The sequence below is a fragment of the Ranitomeya variabilis genome, chromosome 4 (assembly GCF_051348905.1).
Source record: "Ranitomeya variabilis isolate aRanVar5 chromosome 4, aRanVar5.hap1, whole genome shotgun sequence".
Classification (NCBI taxonomy): Eukaryota; Metazoa; Chordata; class Amphibia; order Anura; family Dendrobatidae; genus Ranitomeya; species Ranitomeya variabilis.
The window spans coordinates 714,308,980-714,336,319 of NC_135235.1; the positions used below are offsets into that span (position 1 = coordinate 714,308,980).

Genomic DNA, 27,340 nt, shown 5'->3' on the forward strand with positions numbered 1-27,340 from the left:
TTAATAAACTTCTTGAATGTGGTTTTGAGTGCAGTTGTTTAGAATGGTGTTATGGATCGCCCCAAAGCAGATTTCTCTTTAAAACATTTCCCACATTCTGAACATGAAAAAGGCTTCTCCCCTGTGTGAGTTCTTTGGTGCGTAACCAAAGCTGATTTCTGTTGAAAACATTTCCCACATTCTGAACATGAAAAAGGCTTCTCCCCTGTGTGAGTTCTTTGGTGCGTAACCAAAGCTGATTTCTGTTGAAAACATTTCCCACATTCTGAACATGAAAAAGGCTTCTCCCCTGTGTGAGTTCTTTGGTGTATAACAAGATTCCACTTCTGGTTAAAACATCTCCCACACTTGGAACAAGAAAATCTATTCTCTGCTGTGTGAATTTTTTGAAGCTTAAGAAAAGATTCTTGGAGGGGAAAATGATTTCCATATTCTAAAAGTGAAAATGGTTTCTTTACTTCAGGACCAATTTGTTTTTTAATGCTTATTTTGTGACTTTGATTTGCCTTAGTAGTCGGTAATGAATCAGAAGACAGGACCTGTTTCAAAAGATCAGACGACAGATCTTTGCTGTGAAGGGATGATGGTATATCTGGAGTAATGGCATTCACTTCAATTGTATCCTGTGGGATCTCAAGATTATTTGATTTAAAAACTGAAGATGTCAGCTGCCCCTCTGATTGCCTGGTGCAGTCATCTGTTAAAAATAAAACCAATTAGTTTTCATAAAAAAATCCTTGAATTTTACATATTTTAACATTTGTACGTAAACTATCCACAACATGACAAGTTATGTTGAATACGTAATTATTCACTAAGACAATGACAGCTCACAGTCTAATAGAAAACCTCATAGGATGAACCAGTAGAGCGTTGTGTTCAACTGATTGTCCATTCTGCCTCCGAAATATAGAGTAAAAAGTCACCAAACAATGTTATGTTGAGGAAAATTACACCAATAAACCTTCTACTCATCTCCCAAAAAAACAATTCCATACTCAGGTCCATAATCTGTCAGTGAAAAACAGGTTTCTACATTACAAGTGGCTCAAAGGCTCTTGAAAAGCACCATGGCTTCAATACACCAATCCAGCAATATCCGCTCTCCCAAAGTCAAATTTTCCCCTCGCTTCTGAGCCTTGCAGTGTGCCCAAACCACATTTAGCATCCATGTATAAAGCACGTGTAAAGCGCCATGGAATAAATGGCGCTATAAAAATTAATAATGATAATAAATAATAAATTGCTATAGTGATAAGAACCCACTTAATTTACAATGTGTGTGTCTCCTGGAGCACAATCTGGGCACTGTGTGTGGGGTAATAAAATGGCATATTTGCAATTTTCACTCTCCAACATCCACTGCGTGCTAATTTCGGGAAAGTGGCTCTGGGGTCAACATAGTCACTACTACAATACATTAATCCCCTGAGGGTTATAATTTCCAAAATGAAGTCAATTTATGGGGATTTCTACTGCTCTGGTTTTCTGCCATTTTCTCATATTAGGGCTTCTGCATATGGTATGTCCTATCTCCTCTGGGATCTGCTGCTATGATGTCTGGTTCTGTTACCAGGCATGACATTCATTCTACAGGAGGCACTGGTAATGGAGGAGACATCGAAACCAGAAACTCTGGGCGACGCAGGCTCTGCCCTGCCACTAAGATTAGGGTACCTGGGATTTGTAGTGCCATCCAATCTGGCAGTATGGATGTGTGTTGTCCAGCTCCCTGCTCCAGCCAGTTGGAAAGCACCACACCCTCCTAAAGCTCGAAGCATATTGCTGGACGCTGTCAGATACAGCCTTCTCCTCTGGTTAATTCCTCTGTGCTCCTCTCCAGGCTTGTTTATTTGTTTCCTGTTGTGACCTCTTCTGATTTTGTATTTTCTCTGCTCTCCTGGTACTGACCCGGTTACCTGACTATTCTTGCTACATCTCACATCACATAACATAAGGTAACACCATGGCTAAGATCAGACCCAAGTAGAAGGGTTAAAGTATGATGAACAAGGCAATCCCTGGGATCTGTAAAATGGAGTAGATAGCGCCAAGTCCTTTCATGGTGGACATCTTTTGAGCTGCCAGGTGACCACGAACAGTGCCCCCAATGCATCGTATCCGCAAACTATTTCTGCAAGATCTGCAGTCAAATAGCTAAATAGCTTCTTAACCATGCCATGTGCCCAGACAGTAGTGTACAATTGTATATAGGGTACTGTCACATTCAAGAGAAATTGGAAAATAATCTGTAAGGTCCATTTGTTTCCTATTATCCTTTGTGAAGAATTCCAAAGTTATCACTACAAAGTGACACACATCAGGTTCGAAAAATTGGGTCCTGATTAGGAACAAAAAAGGACTGCGGGAAGTGGTTAAGTCAAAGGATTTGAGCAGTAACTACTGTAGTCAAAAACTGTGACTAAAGACAATAACACATTTACTGAAATAATCAAACTCAACAGTCTTCATCAGTAATAAATGAGTAACTAGTGGTGAAACCTCTGGGGTAATTAGAGTATGGGGCTCTTTCAAGCTAAACTATTATAAGGACCAATGGTAGATGTCACATCAGTTTCAAGAAGAAATATTAGACATTCAAATACTTTTTTTATAACAGTTTAGAGCTGATGTGTCAAAGTTTGGATGGAGGAGAATGTTGAGGATACAACCGAGCTATACAACCGATAAAGCAGCCATAGCCGGTGACTAAGAAGACTCTGTGACTTCTCTGCATTTAGTGGATACTACTTACCTGGGTAGTCATATGTAGGAATCTCCTCTTTACACCGCTCATCACCCCTCATATATGTCTCTGTAGTATTAATATAGGTCAGATCTTCACCCTGAAACAAATATTGTAAAAGTCACAGACAGATGAAAAGAAAAAATAGTCACATCTATGATCAGCTCTAATCCTGCCATTAGTTCCGCCATCAGAGCATTACAGCCCTTACTGGCGAATAGGGCCTGGCGAGCAGAGGGGACCCGCAGCAGGTCGCCTCTTCTCTTTGGGCCCCAGTGCCTCAACTGATCAAGAAAGGCCGTACGGGCCCCTGGGCCATCAAGGGAGGCTGCCATGACGGGGTCACGTGGGAACAGCAAGCGCCACAGGGGGGTTAATAAGCATTATGGGGTTAACACGGGCTGCATGGTGAGTTTTGTTTGAATTTGGGAAGGGGAGGGATCAAACAGGGGAGAATAGGAGGAGCTGTGGGGGCGGTGAGCTTGTCGGGCGGGAAAAGAGATAACCGCCTATTACACCTCGGTCACTTCACCGGAGCGTTCACTCACCTGCCTGTTTGTGAGAGAACGAAGCGTCGGTCTGCCGACATGGAGATGGACGCACTCCTGCAGAGCCTCCGAGACGCGGCCAGCACGCAGGGTACTGCGTGGCTGCAGCAAAACGTGAGCAGCCTTCTCCAGGGGGTGGCGGCTGGATCTCCCCAGATCCCCACCGGAGGGCGCCGGCTGCGGCGGTGCCGGCCGCCGGCACGCCTAAGCCCTGACGTCCCCCCTCGGGCCCGACGCCGAATTAGGAGCCCCTCCGGGGACCCTCCAGCTAGTGGCGCGCGCCACGGGATCACAGGGTCCCGAGGGCGAGCTGGGAGGAATCCTGGCACCCAGCGGGGTCCGCAACAGGGGGAGGCGTCGGCCTCCTCCTCAACATCAGGAACGCGCAGGGTGTCGGGACCAGGAACGGCCGGAGCCTCTGTGTCAGGTGAGCCAGCTCGGCGAGTGGCAGACAGGAGACGCCCGATACGGGGGCCTGCTCCACAGGCGCCTCAGCGGGGGGTGCATCGCGGGCGGCTGTCAGCCGGCTCTAGCAGCGCCGTGGTTCCTGCTGCAGTGAGGGACAACAGAGAGCCGAGTGTAGCGCGTGTCCCGGGGCCGCCGGTCTGTGCTGCGCAGACATCAACCCCCCCTTCCACAAGCAGTGACCATCAGCGGCGGCAGTCCCCGGATAATGCAGGTTCCTACTCCCCGGCACAGACTGTCGCAGGTCCTCCGGGAGCGTCAAGGAGAGCGTCTATCAACAGCTTTCACATGGATCATGGAACATCAGACCACGGAAGGATGACGGAGGATGGGAGATTACATCAGGCTACTGGATCGTCGGCTGCCGGGTCCACAGCGCTCGGGCAGCTTGGGGAGGACACTTCTTTATATTATCCCCCTTTGTTGACTTTGCCTGGGAGTGTTAGTCAGGTTGGGGTTCCTGGGGGGTTCAGCGGGGGGGTTAAATATGCTTTTCCACGGGCTGTTAGCTTTCCTGTGGGGTTCTGGGGGTGGTCAGGTTGTTGCCTCCCCATCTACTGCTTGGTTGGGTGGTACGGGTAGGATCTCTGGGCAAGGGGGCACGTTTGGGGAGGTCTCTAATGTGCTGGCTAGGGATGTATCGGCGGGAAGTTTAAGGAACGAGGGTGGGGGGGCCGATACGGCCATTTCCTCAGCTACGGTATCGGCACCTAGCCATGCAGGTGACACGGAAAAAGATGATACAGTGAGGTTAGATGATACAGCACGCGGTGAGGTCTACGTTTGTTTCGAAGGCCCTTTAGGCGCTCATCTTAAAAGCGAGATTAGGGAAAAAATATGGAAATTGGAGTACGTGGAAATTTTTTCTTTGTTGCCCCTGGAACGGTTTAACTTAGACAGGCCGAGAAGAGATGAGTCAAAGAAAGAGGATGAAGAAAAGAGGAGGTACAGATTAATTCCGAGAACTTTTACAAATTGGCTTCAGGCATTTGCCATTTTGGCCAGTGTAATAGGTGAAAAGGCTCCCGAAAATTGTTCAGGATTATTTTGCTATATGGATGCTATAGGTGAGGCTTACCGAGTGTATGGTGGTTTAGGGTGGTTGAGATATGACGAACAGTTTCGTCAGAGGAAGGCAGTCAGGCCTAGCATTCGATGGGACCATAAGGATATAGCACTTAGGATGCAGGTGATGGTACCATCCAGAACAGGGAATAGCACTCAGTCCTTTCCCGGGAGCGCGGGGGGCTATAGCCAGTGAGGACATCCAACGGCCATGCAGAAGGGTTTGTGCTTCGCATTCAACGAGGGGTCTTGTAGATTTGGCGCAAAGTGCAAGTTTAAACACGAGTGCACAATCTGCGGTGGCACACACGGATCATCGAAATGTTTCAGGGGAGGCAGACAGAGGAGCGGAGGGAGTTGAAAAAAGGGGTCACGCCAATTCGGCTGGGAGAGGTGGTGCATTATCTAAATAGATACCCAGATAGGATGGCGGCGAGGTTGTTGGAAGACTGTTTCAGGGACAGTTTTCGAATCCCATCTGTTAATGCAGCAGCAAATTTTTCTAAAAAGAATTTAAAATCGGCTAAACAGTTTCCTGAGGTTGTGACGGAGAAGTTAGAAAAAGAAGTCAGTCTGGGCGGGATGGCAGGTACGTTTGATTGTCTTCCCCTACAGAATTTGAAGGTATCGCCACTAGGTATAGTTCCAAAGAAAGAACCCAATAAATTTAGGATGATACATCATTTGTCCTTTCCTAGGGGATTGTCCGTGAATGACGGCATTGATCCGGAATTGTGCTCGGTGGTTTACACTTCTTTTGATCTTTTGATGCAGCTATGCATTGGGTTCGGATGTGCGGTCAGGGAGCCAAGTTAGCGAAGACAGATATTGAAGCCGCGTTCAGGCTTCTACTTGTCCATCCTGATAGTATGCATTTGTTAGGGTGCTATTGGAATGGAGGTTATTTTGTTGACCGTTGTCTTCCCATGGGGTGTTCCCCATCTTGCGCGTATTTTGAAACCTTCAGCACCTTTTTGGAATGGGTGGTAAAAGACGTGTCAGGTTTAAATGCATGTATACATTACCTGGATGATTTTTTGTTCATAGGGGAGGCTCAGACTGCTGACTGTTCAATACTATTGCATTCAATGGAAAAGGTTGCTAAGAGTTTTGGGGTCCCATTAGCTGCAGATAAGACAGTGGGCCCAGTTACTGTTTTGAGTTTCTTAGGTATCGAAATTGATTCGTTGGAAATGGTTTGTAGATTACCAGCGGAAAAAATTGTCGAGTTGCGTGAAGAAGTGTTGAGGGCGCACAAGGCGAAGAAATTGAGATTACGTGAGGTACAGTCGTTGTTAGGCAAGTTAAACTTCGCTTGTTGGATCATGACGATGGGCTGAGCATTTTGCAGGAGGCTATCATTGTCAACAACAGGTGTAAAATCTCCCGTTCATTTTATTAGATTGAGAAAAGAGTTACGAGATGATCTGGCAGTTTGGGCGAGATTTTTGGAGGATTACAATGGTAAGTCCATTTGGATTTAGCCGGTAATAGATGCAGACGCTTTGGATCTGTTTGTCGCAGTGGTCGACGGATGCGGTTTCGGATTGTTTTTTCAGGGTTCTTGGTTGTTGGCCGAATGGCCTGTTTTTTGGAAGGAACACGGGTGGTCAGCAAATCGTGTGCTGACGCACTGGTTTCCCATTTTGGTGGCCTTGTCGTTATGGGGCAAGGTTATCATGAACAAAAAGATACGTTTCCCATGTAGGTCAGAAAGCGAGGCGAGGGTGATAAATTCATTGTCAGCGGATTCCCCATTAGTGGTTACAATTTTGCAACATATGGTCTTTTTGGGTTTATCGTATAACTTGTGGATCGTAGCCGAAGTCAGGTCATTGGAGAGTAACCCAGTTGTTGTCGCTCTTTCTCATCTCCAGGAGGAACGTCTTCGAGAGCTGGTGCCTCAAGCGAAAGCAGCAGGCATGGAGTGTCCGGTAGAGTTGTGGAATCTGCCTGGCGGGCATTAGATGGTTTATTGGTGAACTCTCTATCTGTCAGGACCTGGAAGCAATATGATCATGCATGGAAGGTTTGGGAAGATTGGAACGGTTGTATAGGGGAGTGTTTACAGGATGAACCCAGATTGCTTTTGTTGATTGGACACCTAAAAGAAAAGGGTTGGTCCGTTTCTAAATTGAATAAGATGCTAGCAGGGCTAGCTTTTGGTTTTAAGGCAAGGGGTGTCAAGGATGTGACAAAATCGTTTTTGGTGTGTCAGGCGTTAAAAGGGTGGAAAAAGGGTTGGAAAGTCAAGGACTCGAGACATCCGGTTTCGTATGAGGTGCTTTTGGTTTTAGGCGCACAGTTGCCGACGGTATGCTTATCGCAATGGGAAATTGACCTTTTCAGAGTAGCTTTTGCATTAGCCTTTTTCGGTGCATTTCGCCTCGGGGAGTTGGTCAGCCCCTCCAAATTAATGAAAGGGGGTGTACGGAGGGAAGATGTTAATGTGTTGGTGACAGGGTAGAGATTTTACTGCGGTCTTCTAAGACTGATGTTTGGATTAGAGGGTGCAAAGTGTCTTTGTTTGCGGTTCCAGGTTCCATTATGTGTCCAGTATTGTGCGCAAATAATTTCATTAAACGCGAGGGCGTTTTATCCAACCCCTTTCTGATACACGAAGATGGGTCCTTTTAGTCGCGATTCCAGTTTATCGCAGTGTTTAAACGGTGTTTGGCAGCTGGGGGTATTTCGTCCACAAATTACAGTGGACACTCGTTTAGGATTGGGGCGGCGACTGAGGCGGCCAGAAGAGGTCTAGGTGAAGAAGTGGTCAAGAGAATTGGTCAGTGGGAATCAGATTCAGATCTTACGTCCGCCCGGATTTAGTGGATTAGGATTTATATGCGTTGTGAAGGAATTTTTCTTAATTACTTTTTTTGTTGTTTGTTTTAGGCAATACATCCCGTTTGGTCTGGATTTTAGGACATTCTTTCGTGTTCTGGGCGGCATTGAGGGCAGAGGTTCGGCCCGACGGGCGGCAGCTGGGGTTCCAGAGAGATTCCGCGACGTTGCGTTGGATCGGGAAGCGCGGGATGGTCTGGAGTCAATTCTTGCCGGAATTTCACCGATTTGTACGTTTAGACCGGGCCCCGGATTTGGTGGTGGTGCATTTGGGTGGAAATGATTTGGGGAAAAGACCTTGCCGGGAACTGATAAAAGACATAAAATTTGACATGTTGCGGTTGTGGGCGTCGTTCCCAAGGTTGATTGTTGTGTGGTCTGACATTGTCCCTCGGAAGGTGTGGCGTGGGGCTAGGTCGGTTGAAGGAATAAACAAGGCAAGGATCAAAGTGAATAGGGCAATTTCACATTTCAGGTCACGAAACAGAGCAGTGGTTGTTCGGCACGTTAATTTGGAATCCGGAAAAGGGGAATATTGGAGGTCGGATGGGGTTCACTTGAATGCGGTGGGGACGGACATGTGGTGCTTGGCCATTCAAGAGGGCATTGAAACCGGACTGAAAGTTTGGAGGGACATAAATGTTTGAGGTGTCAGAACATTTATGTTGGTGGCGGGGGAGGGAGGTCCTCGGAGTTGGTGGAAAGGGCGTTGGAGGATTGCGGGGGGGGGGGGATCTATATTGGTCCTGGACTCCCCCGGAGTGGATGGATTATGAGTGGATGTGGCCGATCAGTTGGTGGAACGGATAATTATGGGACTTGGTATTGGTTTTGGCCGGGCTGGTCATTAGCTGCCTCCGAGCTGGTGCTTTGCGGCTGGGGGTAAGACTAAGCCTGGAGGCCAAAAGGAATATTAAAGGTGAACTTTGGAAATCCTTAATTTGGCGCTTCGAGGACCATCCCTTCCGAGTTTGGGTTGTTGTTTTATTTTTGTAATTGTATGTTAATAAAAAAGGCTGCTGTGGCCATTTAATCCAAGATTTGGTGTTATGTCATTTTTGGGTATTTTATTTAATGTTATTATAGGTTGGGGGGGTGGAATAGTTAAAAGTTGTGGGAAATAGGGTATAGTCATCACAGGCGCTTGTAAGTCAAGTGTACCCCACACGTCAAGAAAGGCCGTACGGGCCCCTGGGCCATCAAGGGAGGCCGCCATGACGGGGTCACATGGGAACAGCCAGCGTCACAGGGGGGTTAATAAGCATTATGGGGTTAACACGGGCTGCGTGGTAAGTTTTTTTTTAATTTGGGAAGGGGAGGGATCAAACAGGGGAGAATAGGAGGAGCTGTGGGGGCGGTGAGCTTGTTGGGCGGGAAAAGAGATAACCGCCTATTACACCTCGGTCACTTCACCAGAGCGTTCACTCACCTGCCTGTTTGTGAGAGAACGAAGCTCCCACTCACCCTCCCTTATTCTTGGGTTGATTAAATTTTGTAATGATGTTCGTCTAGGTTGTTAACAGCATTTATTTTAACTTGTGTAGGGTAATTCGGTCATAGCAGTAAGGCGGGGGAGGGAGGTCCCCGGAGTTGGTGGAAAGGGCGTTGGAGGATTGCAGGGGGGTGGGGGGAATCTATATTGGTCCTGGACTCCCCCAGAGTGGATTATGAGTGGATGTGGCCGATCAGTCGGTGGAACGGATAATTATGGGACTTGGTATTTGTTGGTTTTGGCCGGGCTAGTCATTAGCTGCCTCCGAGCTGGTGCTTTGCGGCTGGGGGTAAGACTAAGCCTGGAGGCCAAAAGGAATATTAAAGGTGAACTTTGGAAATCCTTAATTTGGGGCTTCGAGGACCATCCCTTCCGAGTTTGGGTTGTTGTTTTATTTTTGTAATTGTATGTTAATAAAAAAGGCTGCTGTGGCCATTTAATCCAAGATTTGGTGTTATGTCATTTTTGGGTATTTTAGTTAATGTTATTATAGGTTGGGGGGGTGGAATAGTTAAAAGTTGTGGGAAATAGGGTATAGTCATCACAGGCGCTTGTGAGTCAAGTGTACCCCACACGTCATGCATCGTCAGACACACGGCAAGTTAAAATCTGTTGCCTTGTGGGAGATCATAAGCTGGCAGCTGATGTCAGAGGGCACGTTGCCAGCGTATAATGACACTCACATATGATGGTACACACCTCAGATGTATCAGGTGGAGGACACCGCTGGACCTCAGCCAGGTCAGGATAAACTTTTTTTTGTAAAGCTGCAGTATGACGCTGCATTAAACTACTATGGGGGTGCATTATACTACTATGGGGGTGCATTATACTATGAAGTGCATCATATCACTATGGGAGGGAATTATACTATGAAATGCATTATACCACTATGGGAGGGCATTATACTATGAGATGCATTATACTACTATGGAGGTGCATTATACTACTATGGGGGTGCATTATACTATTATGGGGGTGCATTATACTATTATGGGGGTGCATTATAGTACTATAGAGGTGCATTATATTCCTAAGGGGATGCATTATTCAACTATATATGACTATGGGATGCATTATACAGATGCAGAGTTTTTCTATGAGTGGGCAGTGGTACTGTGGAAGGTTCGAGAGTTGGAGATGGAGCTGGGGGGGTGTAGCCTGGGCAGAGTCCCAAGTGGGCCCGAATGTTTTGCCAGTATGGGACACCGAAATTCCTGGTGGCAGCCCTGCCTGCCATCTGCACCGTTCTCATTACACAAGTATAAAACATATAATACTGGTGAATAAAACAAGACCGAGCACAAGACCTTCACAGCCGTCTACACATCAGAGGGGAGATCTCATGACACCTTCTCTCCATCTACCTGATGATCCTGAGGAACATTCGGATCTTCTTGTTTATAGTCCTGTGGAAGAAGAGGATTGGGACATCTCTCTGGTGTTGTCCTCCTACTGGATAGAACTGGAGGAAGCACATACAGGGACTGAATTCATTCTTTACATACAGATAATTATAGGCCGTATGTATTTAGTCCTGTCTTTTACCTGGTGATGTGAGGGGCTGGGGAACCTCCATTATGATGTCCTTGTATACATCTTTGTGTCCTGCTAAATACTCCCACTCCTCCATGGAGAAATAGACGGCGACATCCTGACACCTTATAGGAACCTGACACACACAATGATACCGTTATCCCCAGAAACCTTCACAGTGTTACTGTATAATGTCCCAGCATTCCCAGCAGTGTCACCTGTCCAGTCAGCAGCTCAATCATCTTGTAGGCGAGTTCTAGGATCTTCTGGTCATTGATGTCCTCATGTAACAGGGGGTGAGTTGGAGGACACGTGACTGGGCTTAGGGGTCTTCCCAATCCCTCAGACACAGGGTCTTGACAGCGTTCACTAGAGGTCTTCTTCACTACTGTGTAATCCTGGTTATGGAGAGACAAATTCATAAATCTCACTACAGACATTTCCAGAGTCCTCACCTCTCCAGTTCTGCCCATCTGTTATTCCCATAGATAAGAATGATGTAATGTGATGTCATCAGAGTCTCTCACCTCTCCAGTAAGCCGGAAGAGGATCTCTAGGGTGAGGTGTAGTATCCTCTCCGCCATCTTGTCTCTGTCCATATCCATCCTTAATGGGTAAATCAGGAAAATTCTCTTATATAGAAGATCTTCACTGAGAGGATCCGATATTGTACAGACCTGATTGAGAAGATAAGCCGATGTAACATCATAAGAATCCTGTGTAATAATACAATTACTGGAGATAATAAGGGAAACACATGAGTGATTATTTTACAGTATTTAGTTTTCTTCTTTACATCTACTAATAAAACCTATATACACGGCTCAAAAAAATAAAGGGAACACTAAAATACCACATCCTAGATATCACTGAATGAAATATTTCAGTTGCAAATTTTTATGCGTTACATAGTAGAATGTGTTGAGAACAATAAAACATAAAAATGATCAATGTAAATCAAAATGAATATCCCATGGAGGTCTGGATTTGGAATGATACTCAAAATCAAAAAGGAAAATCAAATTACAGGCCGATCCAACTTCAGTGGAAATGCCTCAAGACAAGGAAATGATGTTCAGTTGTGTGTGAGTGTGTTGCCTCCTTGTGCCTGTATGACCTCCCTACAAGCCTGGGCATACTTCTGATGAGGCGGCGAATGGTCTCCTGAGGGATCTCCTCCCAGACCTGGACTAAAGCATCCGCCAACTCCTGAACAGTCTGTTGTGCAACGTGACGTTGATGGATGGTGTGAGACATGATGTCCCAGATGTGTTCAATCGGATTCAGGTCTGGGGAACGGGCAGGCCAGTCCGTAGCTTCAATGCCTTCATCTTGCAGGAACTGCTGACACACTCCAGCCACATGAGGTCTGGCATTGTCCTGCATTAGGAGGAACCCAGGGCCAACTGCACCAGCATATGGTCTCACAAGGGGTCTGAGGATCTCATCTCGGTACCTAATGACAGTCAGGCTACCTCTGGCGAGCACATAGAGGGCTATGTGGCCCTCCAAAGGAATGCCACCCCACACGATTACTGACCCACTGCCAAACCGGTCATGCTGAAGGATGTTGCAGGCAGCAGATCGCTCTCCACGGCGGCTCTACACTCCGTCACGTCTGTCACATGTGCTCAGTGTGAACCTGCTTTCATCTGTGAAGAGCACAGGGCACCAGTGGCGAATTTGCCAATCCTGGTCTTCTGTGGCAAACGCCAATCTTCCTGCACTGTGTTGGGCTGTGAGCACAACCCATGAGGAAATCACAGCTAGAATAAGATTGTTCCTGTACAGAAAAATTGAACAAAGAAATTCACCGTGTAAAAACTGTACTTAAAAAATTACCTTTAATTACGTCTTAACGCAGTAAGGTGATAACAAGGACCACTACCACCATTTTAAAGATACCAGGAGGTGCCTGTACCCATCACTAAACTGAACTGTTCCTACCTACCAGCGGAGGTTGGCACCCTACACCTGTGCAATGGCACCCCCGATCACTGGCGACTGTCCCTCCTACCCCTATCCAGCCCTGTGGGATGGGGAAAGGAATAGGAGTAGAGATATTGAAATGAGAGTTTGTTTGGACAGTATACCACAATTATAGTGATTGAAGAGATTGCTAAGACCGGCACAATAGCAACATGGATCAACATGCACCGTATCATGCAGCACACTATGAAGGGGTATCGTTTCCTTATATGCTTGAACTCCGAACCCTGCTATTGTCCCGGTCATAGCAATTTCTTCAGCAGCTAAGTAGTCTCTTTATACTATGTATACTTTATTCACTCCTGATGAACCTTGAAAGGGGAAATGAGTGTGTTTCAGAGCTCTGAGGTTTGTTTGTTTTTTTTCATAACTTCTTGATTTGATGACATGTACCTGTTCTTTAACATGCAGCTGAGCCTTATCTGGTTTTGAATATTTTTGGGCTTATTGCTTAACCCCTTTCTGCCATCGGACGTACTGTCCCGTCCATGTGACCTGGGACTTAAAGGGACTGTCCTCCATAGTACACGCCTGCGTAAGGCAAGATTGCCTTGTGCAGGCATGTACTACAGAGGACAGAATGAACTTCAATCCAATATTGCAGCCAGCATGCAGCCAGCGGGTAAGGAAAGGGTGAATCAAACACCCAAAAACCCCGCCCCTATAGCTGATGATTGTTCCCTCCAAATTCAGGTGACAGAGTCCCTTTAATTCCCATGGACGGGATAGTATGTCATACCCGATCAGCCGCGCTCACAGGGGGAGCACGGTTAATCACAGCCGAGTGTCAGCCGATTATCACAGCTGACATCCGGCACTGTGACCGCTCCTGGCACTTTAACCCCCGAAACACTGCGATCAAACATGATCACAGCGTTCCGGTAGGATAGGGAAGCATCGCGCAGGGATGGGGCTCCCTGCGTGCTTCCCTGAGACCCTCGGAACAATGCGATGTGATCGCGCTGTCCCAAGGGTCTCCTTCGTAATCCTCACTGCGGATCCAAGATGGCCGAGGGGGTCCTTCCGGGTCCTGCAGGGAGGTTGGCTTGTGAGCAAAGTGTCAGATCAGCGATCTGATAATATGTAGTGATGTCCCCGCGTGGGGCAAAGTAAAAAAAGTTTAAAAAAAAAACGCCTAACAAAAAGTGGAAAAACACGCGGTCAAAAAGACAGATATAAATAAACATAATACTGTTGAAAACGTCATCTTGTCCTGCCAAAAATCGAGCCACCATACAGCGTCATTAGCGAAACAAATAGAAAGTTATAGCCCTCAGAATAAAGTGATGCAAAAATTACTTTTTATATAAAATTGTTTTTATTGTATAAAAGCGCCAAAACATAAAAAAAAGATATAAATGAGATATCGCTGTAATCGTACTGACCCGAAGAATAAAACTGCTTTATCAATTTTACCAAACGCAGAACGGTAGGCACCCCTCCAAAAAAGAAATTCATGAATTGCTGGTTTTTGTTCATGCTGCCTCACAAAAATCGGAATAAAAAGCGATCAAAAAAGTCACGTGCCCGAAAATTGGTACCAATAAAAACATCAACTTGTTCAGCAAAAAACAAGACCTCACGTGACTCTGTTGACCAAAATATGGAAAAATTATAGCTTCCAAAATGTGGTGACGCAAAAACTATTTTTTGCAATAAAAAGCGTTTTTTAGTGTGTGACAGCTGCCAAATATAAAAACCCGCTATAAATAGTAAATCAAACCCCCCTTTATCATCACCTTAGTTAGGGAAAAATAATAAAATAAAAAAAATGTATTAATTTTCCCATTAGGGTTAGGGCTGGGATTACATTTACGGTTGGGATTAGGGTTAGGGGTGTGTCAGGGTTAGGTGTGCTTAGGATTATGGTTGAGATTAGGGTTAGGGGTGTGTTGGGAGTTAGGGGTGTGGTTAGAGTTGGGATTAGGGTTAGGGGTGTGTTGGGGTTAAGGGTGTATTGGGGTTAGGGGTGTGGTTAGGGTTGGGATTAGGGTTAGGGGTGTGTTCGGGTTAGGGTTGGAGTTACAATTGGGAGGTTTCCTCTGTTTAGACACATCAGGGGCTCTCCAAAAGCAACATGGCATCCGATCTCAATTCCAGCCAATTCTGCGTTGAAAAAGTAAAACAATGCTCCTTCCCTTCCGAGCTCTCTTGTAGGCCCAAACAGGGGTTTATCCCAATATATGGGGTAGCAGCATATTCAGGACAACTTGGACAACAACTATTGGGGTGCAATTTCTCTAGTTACCCTTAGGAAAATAAAAATTTGGGGGCTAAAATTCATTTTTGTGGGAAAAAAGATTTTTTATTTTCATGGCTCTGCATTATAAACTGTAGTGAAAAACTTGGGGGTTCAAAGTTCTCACAACACATCTAGATAAGTTCCTTTGGGGGTCTAGTTTCCAATATGGGGTCACTTGTGGGGGGTTTCTACTGTTTAGGTACATGAGGGGCTCTGCAAACGCAACGTGACGCCTGCAGACCATGCCATCAAAGTCTGCATTCCAAACGGCGCTCCTTCCCTTCCGAGCTCTGCCATGAGCCCAACAGTAGTTTACCCCCACACATGGGGTATCAGCGTACTCAGGACAAATTGTACAACTTTTGGGGTCCAATTTCTGCTGTTACCCTTGGTAAAATAAAACAAATTGGATCTGAAGTAAATTTTGTGTGAAAAAGTGAAATGTTGATTTTTTTTTTTTTAAACATTCCAAATATTCCTGTGAAACACCTGAAGGGTTAATAAACTTCTTGAATGTGGTTTTGAGCATCTTGAGGAGTGCATTTTTTTAGAATGGTGTCATGGATCGCCCCCAGGTGTAGGGCAGTGGGGTACTTGGTACCGGGTCCCTCTGTCTCGGTTCTGGGGATGTCACAGTGGCCCGACCCGGTCCGTGGCCCTGCTAAGGAGTGCCCAATTAAAGGTATAGTTTGTCAAGTGTTTGTGACGCCACCTGTGGTATTCGGTCAGGGTGACCGATGCTGCTAGGGGTCCGCTGGGGTGATGGAATGGCAGCTAGATGTTATACCTTCCCACAGGTGAAGTATGTCCCCAGGGCTTCCCTTGATGAGTAAGGTGGTAATGGTGGGTGTTGTAAGGCACGACGAGGACACAAAGGTTGAAGTCTCTTTACCTTTTACTGAAGACTTCAGCGTCCACAGTCCAGAGTACCGTTCACAGGGCTGGCTGAGTCTGGCCGGTCCGAAGGCACATCCAGAGTTCCCTTTGCAGGTGGAAATCAGTAGCCTTCCTACTAGCACCTGTGTGTTGTAGTACCTCCCTGCTGAGCACCACGGGATAGTCCTCACAACTGTCGTGTATATTTCTGTTTCTCTCTCTCCCCGTCCCCCAGATGGTATGGATAGGACGACCCGTATGATGGGGTAGGCCTGGAGCTATTTTATAGGGACCCTAGTGACGCCCCTCTCCCACAATTTGCCTCCGTTGTCTTCATTAGGTTAAAGGTTGGGCAGCCAACTTGGAGTTAACTGTCCTGCCATTGTTTGAAGTAATGCGTAGAGCCAATTACTCCCTCGGTGTTCCGGCCACGCGCCTCAGAAGGATGTTGCCGATCTTAAGGCAGGACTCCTCCTGGTATTAACTCCTTGTGCTGTGATCTCGTTTCTCACTTCTCCACAATATACTTCGCTTCTTGTCCTTTGTTAGGATGCTGCCGCAATGAGGTGCAGGCGCAGCTCCGTAACGTTCTATCTCTTGCTATGTCTCTGTCAGGATCCCACCCGACAGGGACCTCTGTCTGCAGCTCAGATGTTCCTCCTTCTCTCCCTGTCTGCCTGACAGGTCTTCTCTGGGTCTCACCCAGGCAGCTTCTCTCTAACTTCCTATCCAACCCCCAGTTTTACCCGAGTGTGAGGAGTGGCCTAATAGATAGAACCCTTTGCTCCCCCTGGTGGTTGGAGTGTGAAGTGTAGTGTGTGACTGTGATACCTGGTCAGGTGAACTCCTTTAGTACCATCAGACGTAATATCACTCCCCCTGATGGAAGAGCGACATTACTGCAACGACCAGGACTCTGGGGCGCTGCATGTCACACTTGGGTATTTTCTATTATATCGATCCCTCAAAGTGACTTCAAATGTAATGTGGTCCCTAAAAAAAAAAATGGTGTTGTAAAAATGAGAAATTGCTGGTCAACCCTTTTAACTCCCTAACAAAACAAAAAAAATTTTGGTTCCAAAATTGTGCTGATGTAAAGTAGACATGTGGGAAATGTTACTTATTTTGTGTGTGACATATCTCTGTGATTTAAGAGCATGAAAATTCAAAGTTGGAAATTTTTTTCCACAGATAATTGAAGCTTTCCAGAGTAATATAACCTCATAAATGAACAGTGGTCAGAATTGTAAAAATTGGCCCGGTCATTAACATGCAAACCACCCTTGGGGTTAAGGGGTGAATGCCCTGGGATCGTGCAATATTTATGCAGGCTATGATATTTATATATGACATTGGCCATCTGTTTAGTTCCTACTCAGACAGTATAACTATTTGCCCTATATGAGGAAGCGGAACTATATTGATCATTTATTAGTTTTAGCTCACTTGTATGTTAATTTTGGAGTCTAACATATCATTGCCATCATTGTTAGACTTCACCCCTTCACTGCCCCTCATATGGAAATTTCCTTATGGTCTTAGGGTTAGGAGGGACAGCCGTCTGGAGCGGGGGCACCAACAAAATCGTAAATATCATATAGGGTGCCAACCTCCGCTGATAGGCAGGAGATAGATAAGGGTAAGGCCCCTTCAATTCATTTTGACCCCTCATCAAGTCTATATTATCTTTTACAACTCCCTTTATCTTGGGTATGTGAAAATCTAAATATATTTTCACTCACGTGGTTTACTACCCCACATTAAAATTTTGGCAGTAATAATAAAAAAGTAAGATCAATCCCCCCCACTATAATTGTGGTATACTGTCCAAACAAATTCATTTCATTATCTCTCCTATTTCTTTCGCCATCCCACAGGGCTGGATAGGGGTAGGAGGGACAGTTGATGGGGAGCGGGGGTGCCATTGCGCAACTGTAGGATGCCAGCCTCCGCTGGTAGGTAGGAACAGTTCAGTTTAGTGGGTACAGGCACCTCCTGGTATCTTTTAAATCGTGGTAGTGGTCCTTAATATCACCTTACTGCGTTAAGACGTAATTAAAAGGTAATTTTTTTTTTAACTACAGTTTTTACACAGTGAATTTTTTTCTGTGAGCACAACCCCCATCTTTGGACATCGGTCACTCAGACCATCTTCATGGAGTCGGTTTATAGCCGTTTGTGCAGACACATGCACATTTGTGGCCTGCTGGAGGTCATTTTGCAGGGCTCCTCCTGTTCCTCCTTGCACAAAGGCTGAGCCCCTTCCACATCTCCTGGTGTACTGGCCTGTCTCCTGCTAGCGCCTCCAGCCTCTGGACACTACGCTGAGACACAGCAAAACTTCTTGCCACAGCTCACATTGATGTGCAATCCTGGATGAGCTGCACTACCTGAGCCACTTATGTGGGATGTAGAGTTCGTCTCTTGCTACCATGAGTGTGTAAGCACAACCAACATTCAAAAGTGACGAAAACATCAGCCAGATAGCATTGGTACAGAAATGTGGTCTGTGGTCCCCACCTGCAGAACTACTCCTTTATTGAGTGTGTCTTGATAATTGCAAATAATGTCCAGCTGTTGTCTATTCTATTTGCACAACAGCATGTGAAATTGGTTGTCAAACAGTGTTGCTTCCCAAGTGGACAGTTTGATTTCACAGAAGTTTGATTTACTTGTAGTTATAGTCTGTTGTTTAAGTGTTCCCTTTATTTTTTTGAGCAGTGTATTTTAGGCCGCAGACAAGCAGTTTCTTCCTCGGAGTCGGTAGCTGAATACGTTCCTCATAGACTCCTCTTCCATAACGCTAATTCTCGTCTCATTTACCTAAACTGGAATCGGCATTAGCAATACTGCAGGAGATATTCATTACGTGACATGAGAAATAACTACTTCTTGATGAGAATGACATCATCTTCTACTACGGCTCTAGAAACATATTTGTCCAGAGTCCGTCACTGACCCCATCACCACCAGCCGTCTATAATCTATATGAATGATTCCCGATTCCCCGCACTGTAATCTTCTAGCACATTAGATCTCATGTCTGAGTCACACACAGAAGTTTGAGGCTTTTATAAAAAGTGTCATGCTGCTGCAGTGCAGTATAACGCAACCTCCACCAGAGGGAGCTTGAGAGGGAAGTGAGACTGCGTACACAGAGAAGCACTGCAGAGCAGCAGCATAGGCACCACCAAGTGCCGAGAGAGTGGTCCAACAAGCCGAGTCAAAAAACAACAATAGGCAGAAGTACTAAAGAGATCAGCAATACACGTGGTCAGGAACAAGCCAGGAGTTTCAGCAACGGTCAGAAGCGGATAAGGCTACGTTCACATTTGCGTTGTGCACCACAGCGTCGGCGCCGCAGCGCACAACGCAAACAAAAACGCAGCAAAACGCATGCACAACGCTGCGTTTTGCGCCGCATGCGTCCTTTTTTTAATTGAATTTGGACGCAGCAAAAATGCAACTTGCTGCGTCCTCTGCGCCCGGACGCGGGCGCCGCAGCGACGCATGCGGCGCAAAACGCAAGTGCGACGCATGTCCATGCGCCCCCATGTTAAATATAGGGGAGCATGACGCATGCGGCGCCGCTGCGGCGCCCGCCGCTAATGTGAACGTAGCCTAAGACAGGAGGCAGAAGAGGGTCTGAATACAAGCCAAGTCAGAAACCAGAGTATCAAAACCGAAACGATGGAAAAAGGGCAGACAGAGGGAGTCAACAGACACGGGGGCAAGTCATGGATCACAGAAGGACAAACCAAGAGCTACCAGAGTCAGGTTCACACACCGAAGGCAGAACTATAGCTGACACCGCCAGCAGGATGCATGGGAGCTAAATAGCAAACCTGAACCCAGAATGAGGCAGAGCAAAGTTAACTTGACATGATCCCCCCGGAAAAAGGGCAGACAGGATTATACCCTGGCACGGATCATGACAAAAAGCTTTTTTGTTTGCACAAACACAGCGGACAGAAATTATCTGATCCCAAAGTCTCCATGTACAGTGTTTTATGAGATTTATTTCTGGCCTTAGGCTTTCCTATATTACAGGAAAAAAAAAAAAACAGATACTAAAAATTATTTTTTTTGACACGCTAAACATTTGTTTTACTCTTTTGGGCCCCAGAACATAGATTTACACTGCAGGGATTGCACAGGGGCGGCTACAACGAAGCCCTGGCAGTTTAACCACTTGCTGCTGCCAAAATCAAACATGGCATCTAAGAAGATGTGACGGAGTTTGGCTGAATGCCCTCCGACCCAAAGTACTCGATAGTATGGGGCGGCCTAGTTACTACGATATTTACATGCCTAATAATGGTGTCTGGGCCTGAAATGTATGACGGTCTATTAGGCCGGGCCAGAGGCAGCGTCCAATAAGACAACCCCTTCTTGATTAATATGTTTGGCCCCGATTATAATAATAAACCCTATACTCAACTCCCGTGCTGGAATCGTTTGCATTATTTAAATGTACCTGTAAATTCTAAATGTACCTGCATTGTTTGCCGAATTAAATAATAAAATACCTGTAGTAAAACACCCGTTAAAACTTTCCCTCACTAATACAATACACGTTTGCGGCAGCGCTCAAAGAGACAAAGAAAACCCAGATATTGTGCAAAGAAAGTAAACATTTATTTAACCAAAAAATAACTGTTTAGGATCGGGGTCTATCTGAGGGTGAGATGTGGTGGACCTTGGGGGTGTGGAGCTGAGGATTGGGTGGTAGTTGATGAAGGCGTTACAGGGGAAGGGGCAACAAATTAAAGGATTGAATCATGGATGGAACTGGACACATTGGGAGTAGACAACACAGTGGAATCATAGGAATGGAAAGACAAACTGGAAGGGACAGACACAAGGGAAGGTAGTGACACATTTGAGAACAAAGACACATTGGTAGGTGAGGGTGCAGGTGGTGGGTCCAATTTTAGCAGGGTTTTTTTGACTCCGTGTCTTCGTTCTGGTGGAAATGTTATTAGTTTTGGACCTTTGCTTTCTTGGCCAAGTGGGAGAGGTGGCATCTGTAGCAGTCTTTCGGTGTGGTGCTGGACTGGGCAGCGTGGTGGATGCTGCTGACTGCAGGGGTAACATAGAAACATAGTTATTAAGGTTGAAGGAAGATTTTAAGCCCATCTAGTTCAAACCATAGCCTAACCTAACATGCCCTAACATGTTGATCCAGAGGAAGGGGAAAAAACCCATGTGGCAAAGAGTAAGCTCCATATTGGGTACAAAAATGTCTTCCCGACTCCACATACGGCAATCAGACTAGTTCCCTGGATCAACGCCCTATCAAGGAATCTAGTGTATATACCCTGTAACATTATACTTTTCAAGAAAGGTATCCAGTCCCCTCTTAAATTTAAGTAACGAATCACTCATTACAACATCATATGGCAGAGAGTTCCATAGTCTCACTGCTCTTACAGTAAAGAACCCGCATCCGTAATTATGCTTAAACCTTCTTTCCTCCAGACGTAGAGGATGCCCCCTTGTCCCTGTCTCAGGTCTACAAGTAAAAATGTCATCAGAAAGGTCTTTGTACTGTCCCCTCATATATTTATACATTAAAATAAGATCACCCTTTAGACTTCATTTTTCCAAACTAAATAACCCCAAGTGTAATAACCTATCTTGGTATTGCAGACCCCCCAGTCCTCTAATAACTGAACTTGGTAGCATGGTGGGTGCTGAACTTGGGAGCGTCGTAGATGCTGCTGGCCGCAGGGATGATGAAGTTGGCAGCGTGGTGGCTCTGTGAACTGGAGGCGGTGGTGGTGGAGGATAGTTTGTCACTCTGGGAGTTTGAAAGTAGATGTTCGGCTGCTGGTAATATCTTCTGGCCTGTTGATTGTAACTTTGTGACTGCTGCAGCTGCAGCAATGCTTGGCTGTAAGCAGCCTGGCAGGCCTGCATGACGTTGATCTGGAATTGAGGCGTAAAGTTTTCCGACACTTCCCGCTATATTGAAGAAAAAAAAAATAAAAAATTGTCACGCCGGTCTCTCAAGGTCGGCTTCCAGGCGATCAAGGCGTTTGCTGACATCCTGTATAAGTGTGTTCACATGGGTAAATCCACTCTTCAGTCTGTCACCAAGCACCTTAATCCCATCCTAGAAGACCGAGCTTAAGTGCATAAACTCGGGCATGAGTTACCTCTCCCAGGCCCTCTGCTGCTGATGAGAAGACCCAACAAAAGCAGCGGCAGAGGGCTGGGAGAGGGGAAAACCGGATGGATCGGCGGCTGCCTCTTCCTCAGCCTGTTAGGCCTGACAGGTTGCTACATCGCTGGTGGATGATTGGGATTGTGCTTGTTCATCGGCCGGTCGATGAGGGTCCGCTCCAACAGAGAACAATCAGGGTTGTGTGGTGAAAAAAAAAAAAAAAAAAAAACCACATTAGTAAAACACCAAAAAAAGGTTAAATAGTAAGACAAAACAAAAGATACTCACATTCGGGTAGCAAGCGCAGGCATCAGAAAAGCAAGGTTCCGTTGGTATTTGTATTTGCTGAGTATCCTTTGAGCAGCACCACTTTTAGCCTGGTTCTCCTGTCTCATGTCCTTGTTGAAGAGATCCTTCCTCGAGCACCAACGCACTCTTATTCGCTTCACTGTGGTGGGGAAAAAAAGGAAAAAATTAATTGTAAAACAATGCACCTACATTTACAGTTTCACTGACGCGTCACACCACATTCAAATACTTACCAAAATCATTTCTGATACGTGGCGTGGCACGGTCCTGATCATGCAGCAGCGATCTGGCCAATTCTTCCCAGAGTCGTCGAATCACAGCAATGTCGGAGTGCTGACGAGCACGGATGTACCACAAGGCAAATGTCCAGTTTGGCTTCTTCCCGTTGTGGAACCTATAGATCCAATAAAACAAAATAATTTTAAGGAAAACTGAAACAAAAATCAATTATAACTCTGATGAAAAGAATACTTACACCACGTATTTGCTCATGAGACACATGAGCCCGAGGTACCTTTAAAGAAATTACACGATTTAACACAGGTATAGTATTGCCAGTCAATACATACCAATCAGTATAGCAAATGTGATTACATAATCGGTGTCATGTCCACCCTGGGAAGCAGTCACCTCTTCACTTGAAAACATGGTTGAAGAGCAGGCAGCAGTCAAGTGGAGCACTACGGAAAAAAAATAAAACTAAATTTAAACTTGTTAAGAGCCAAACACAATGTTAGCCCCCCCCCAAAAAAAAGGACACCAATACTTACATTACAGGCAGTAGTCCAACAGCACAGCAGTCAGCACAGGACAGGGACAGGTGGCAGCACCAGGACAGATGCCAGCACCAGAGACAGCAGCACCAGGAGACAACTATTGAAAAAATAGGAGAATATGACTCTTCATATATTAAAAACAATATTATTTATTAGTACCAAAAACATGATAAAAAAATATATAAACAAATAAGTACAATATCAATATTACATTCACATGGATAAGAATTTGATCCTAAAGGTGACAGTATTAAGTGGCCGCCAACCTGGACACATATGATGCAGCACTGAAGATGATGTCCAAATGAACAGTATATATAGCCATTAAATTTAACTGTAAGGAAAATCGTAAGCACATACCCCCCATATAGTGGGACAAAGGTAACATCGTAATTCAAGTCAGGTCATAAGGCTAATCTAGACTGAAAAGAGATCACATGTCTCACAATACAGCGCTGTTCAGAGAAATGTAAAAAAACATAGAATAAATATAGAGTTAATTACCCATAATAGTATCTCCGATTCCGTCCAGTCCAGGGGGCGACCACTGACCCCGACGCGTGTTTTGCGAGCCTGACTGTCCCTTCCTCAATTGGGGGATATAGATCAGGAGATAACTAGTCTTGTGCTTCTGTCCAGAGTCTTGTGCTTCTGTCCAGAGTCTTAAGAGTAATGGACTACCTGTCTCCACACCACCTTTTATACATCAGTGATTTTGCGGGTGGGAACAGTTTCCTGGACATGATTAGTGTGAAGTATGCATTGCGTTTCGAACGCATACGTACGCATGTCCTTCCGTACCAATGCGTTCCCATAGACAGTAATGTTTTTTTTTTTTTTTTTTTTTTTAAGCAATCATCTGCAATCGTCCATATGCGGATGATTGCGCAATATTTGTCACCTCCAAAAAGGCAACATGTTGCGTTCACCGCGCCCTGCTGCACACCGCGAAACTACGCATGCGTACTCAAAAGCATGTAAACGCATGTCCTTGTGTACACCATGTTAAATATATGTACGCATGACATGCGGATCTATGCGGATGAAATGCTGCGCGCACAGACGCAAATGTGAAGCCAGCCTAAGAGCATCATACTGTGGAGAGGGGAGCTGAACGGGGGGGGAGACTCGGGACATTATTAAATGTTAAGTGGGCACTTATTGTTATAGGGGCACTCTGGTTATTGTGAGTGTCAGAGGGGCACACAGGGAACATTATTACTTTCTACGTGAGAAGAGGGCATTACTATATTCTAAAGGTTTGTTTTACCATCTAGAGCAGGGGTGGGCAATTAATTTCCCGGGAGGGGGGGCACACGAGAGACTGACCATTGTGAAGGGCCGAACCAATAGGCCGAAATTAATTCTGCTCAATATGAATACTGATATATTATAATTATTATATTATTGATAGTTTTATTAATATTCATTGTATAACTTAATATTGAGCAGAATTAAGAATGCTGATATCCCATTATATATCGTATGAGCCCCACACAGCCTTCCCTGTTATGATCCGGTGACCGTGGAGCCGCATGAGAGACTTTCTCAGGAGTAAGTGGTATCTCCCTGATGAAGCAGTGAGCGAAACGGCGTTGGAGTGGTGTGTGCGGGGCAGTGGCATCCCTAACTGGTCAGTACTAACAAAATAATTTTTTACAATTGGGTGCACATTTAGCAGCACTGTGATAGAGTAATATAATATATATTTATTTGGGTTGTGGATTTCTTGCACATAATTTTTTGTGATTAGACCTATTTGTTCTGTATGCAATTTGGTTTCATTGCACTATTGCACTTTATTATAAATTGGATATTTGATTGCTACACACAAATGGAGTGTGTGTGTGTGTGTGTATATGAGGATATACACACATATTATTCACTAATTCATTTAATTTAATTTTATCACATATTATTTTTATTGCATATATATATATATATATATATTATTAAAATATTATTTGCTGCATTATATTTATTTAATTTTTATACTGATCAGTTTGGGCTTGCCTGTCCTGCACATACGGGATTTTATATTTTATCAATCCCTAGAAAACCTCGATTGGAGGAGTTATAACATATTATATTAAAATCATTTATTATACATTTTATATTCTTAATAATGAAAGATTTGTTGGATATTGTTTTTAAATATTTTTAATAAATACATTTTCATATATTTTGGTCATGTTTTCCTGTCATTGTAATTAATTTTAAAATAAAAATATAATTTTTATACAATGATTTTTGGTCTGATGGAATTTTTGTAAGGGTTAATTTCGTAAGTGGTATCTGTACTGACCGCAAACCCTAAGCTGACACCGCAACTAGAAGTAGCCGTGGGGTGTGCCTAACCAGTCCTAGACACCTCGACACAGCCGGAGGACTAAATACCCCTATAGGTAGAAATGGGAGTACTATCTTGCCTCAGAGCAGAAACCCCAAAGGATAGGCAGCCCCCACAAATATTGACTGTGAGTATAAGAGGAAAGACACACGCAGGCAGAAAAACAGAATTTAGCAAAAGAAGCACTTCTAGCTAAATAGAAAGGATAGGACAGAATTCTAAGTGGTCAGTATTAAAATCCTAAAAATATCCACAGCAGAAAATACAAATATTCTACATCTAACTAAAGACATAGCAAGTATATCTGCAACTCCTGAGAATCCAGCATGACTGAAAAATCCAAGCAAAGTCTAAGCTGGACAAAAACACAATGAATTGCACTGAATTGCAAAGCACACTGCATGTGTGCACAGAGACAAAAAAACCCAAACACTTATCTTAGCTGAATTGGCAGCAGAGCATGAGGAACCAGAGAGAGATGCAATCCCTCCAAGAACAATGGACAACTGGCCAAGAGAAATGGATCCTGCAAACCTAAATACCAAGTAGAGCTGCAATCAGCAGAAACACCTGCTCTGGATTACAACCCCAAGACAACTGCACTACCATTAACAACCACCGGAGGGAGCCCAAGAGCAGAATTCACAACACTTCCCCAAATGCGGCATGAGCCCCACACAGCCTCCCTATATACACTGCATGTCGCCCCCATGTGTGCAGCACCATGTCACACCCCCATGTGTGCAGCACCATGTCACACCCCTATAGCCTCTCCATGCCCACCCAAACAACCCATACACGAGGAAAAAATAGCACACAAAAAAACCACATACTCACCTCAGTCCCGTTCCCTGGCGCTCTGCTTCTCTAGAAATGTGAGAAGTGAAATGTGTCTGGTGTAATCTCTGCAGATGAGTCCTGGCTGGAGAAGTTGTCGCGTCGGTCTGGGCCAGATGGAAAAGACGTCAGCTGTTCACCCACAGAGCCGCACTCCACATAGAGAATGGAGCCTCCAGCACCGACCTCCACCCGCAGAGCCGCACTCCACATAGAGAATAATGGGGCCTCCAGCACCTACCTCCACCCGCAGAGCCGCACTCCACATAGAGAATAATGGAGCCCCCAGCACCGACCTCCACCTGCAGAGCCACACTCCACATAGAGAATAATGGAGCCTCCAGCAAAGACCTCCACCCGCACTACTCAGAGAATAATGGAGCCTCCAGCACCGACCTCCACCCGCAGAGCCGCTCTCCACATAGAGAATAATGGGGCCTCCAGCACCTGTCATGTAGGACGCTGTTCAGATCAGGTCGTCCGACAGACAGCGGTAATTCCACTTTTGACCACTACGTACTCATTGGCGTCTGCTAGATTTTCTCTAGCTGTTTCGGGGTTAATTTACCTGATCCTCAGATTGGAAGTTGGGCCATTTCCATGGCCTTTAAATAGTTCTCCTGATCATTGGGCGTCGCCGATTATAGCTTCTGTCTTGCGTTGTTATCTCGGGCTGGAGTGGAGAGCTGGTGGTTGGAGATTCGTTGCTGGTGGTGTATATTCCTTCGTCTTATTTACTCCTTCCTATATTTGTGTTTATTTTGCCCTGCACATTTATAGTGTAATCCTGAGTGTCTGCGGCGTGGTGTATATTTTCCTTTATCCTTGTCTGTGCAAACTGTGGGTATTTAAGTATTACCTCTTCACTGGGTGGTGGGTGGAGGTTTCAGCCTAGGGCTGAGCTCAGGAGTTAGGGTGAGGTTCGAGGCCTGAACATGCACACCATCAGTGTAAGCTTCAGGTAGAGGGTCAGTCAGGATTTCCCTAGTTTTAGGGAAATTGCAGGAGCCCGGGTTATTAGCTCTCGCTCACCTAGTCTCTCCCTGACATTATAATCGGCCCAACAACAAAGAAAAAAAAAAAAAAAGGGGTTTCT

The 27,340-nt window shown here is 45.3% G+C and overlaps 1 protein-coding gene across 1 annotated transcript; it reads right to left on the bottom strand.

Annotated features, from left to right (window-relative positions):
• Positions 1-38: 38 nt before the first annotated feature.
• On the bottom strand, positions 39-27,340 carry LOC143768237 (uncharacterized). The gene is made up of 8 exons (XM_077256929.1): positions 26,813-27,340; positions 23,052-23,154; positions 22,851-22,961; positions 20,797-22,675; positions 11,224-11,373; positions 10,915-11,094; positions 10,709-10,832; positions 39-433 (listed from the first exon to the last, which is right to left on the bottom strand). Exons 5-8 carry the CDS (start codon positions 11,299-11,301, stop codon positions 39-41), a joined length of 777 nt encoding a protein of 258 aa, XP_077113044.1. The 5' UTR covers positions 11,302-11,373; positions 20,797-22,675; positions 22,851-22,961; positions 23,052-23,154; positions 26,813-27,340.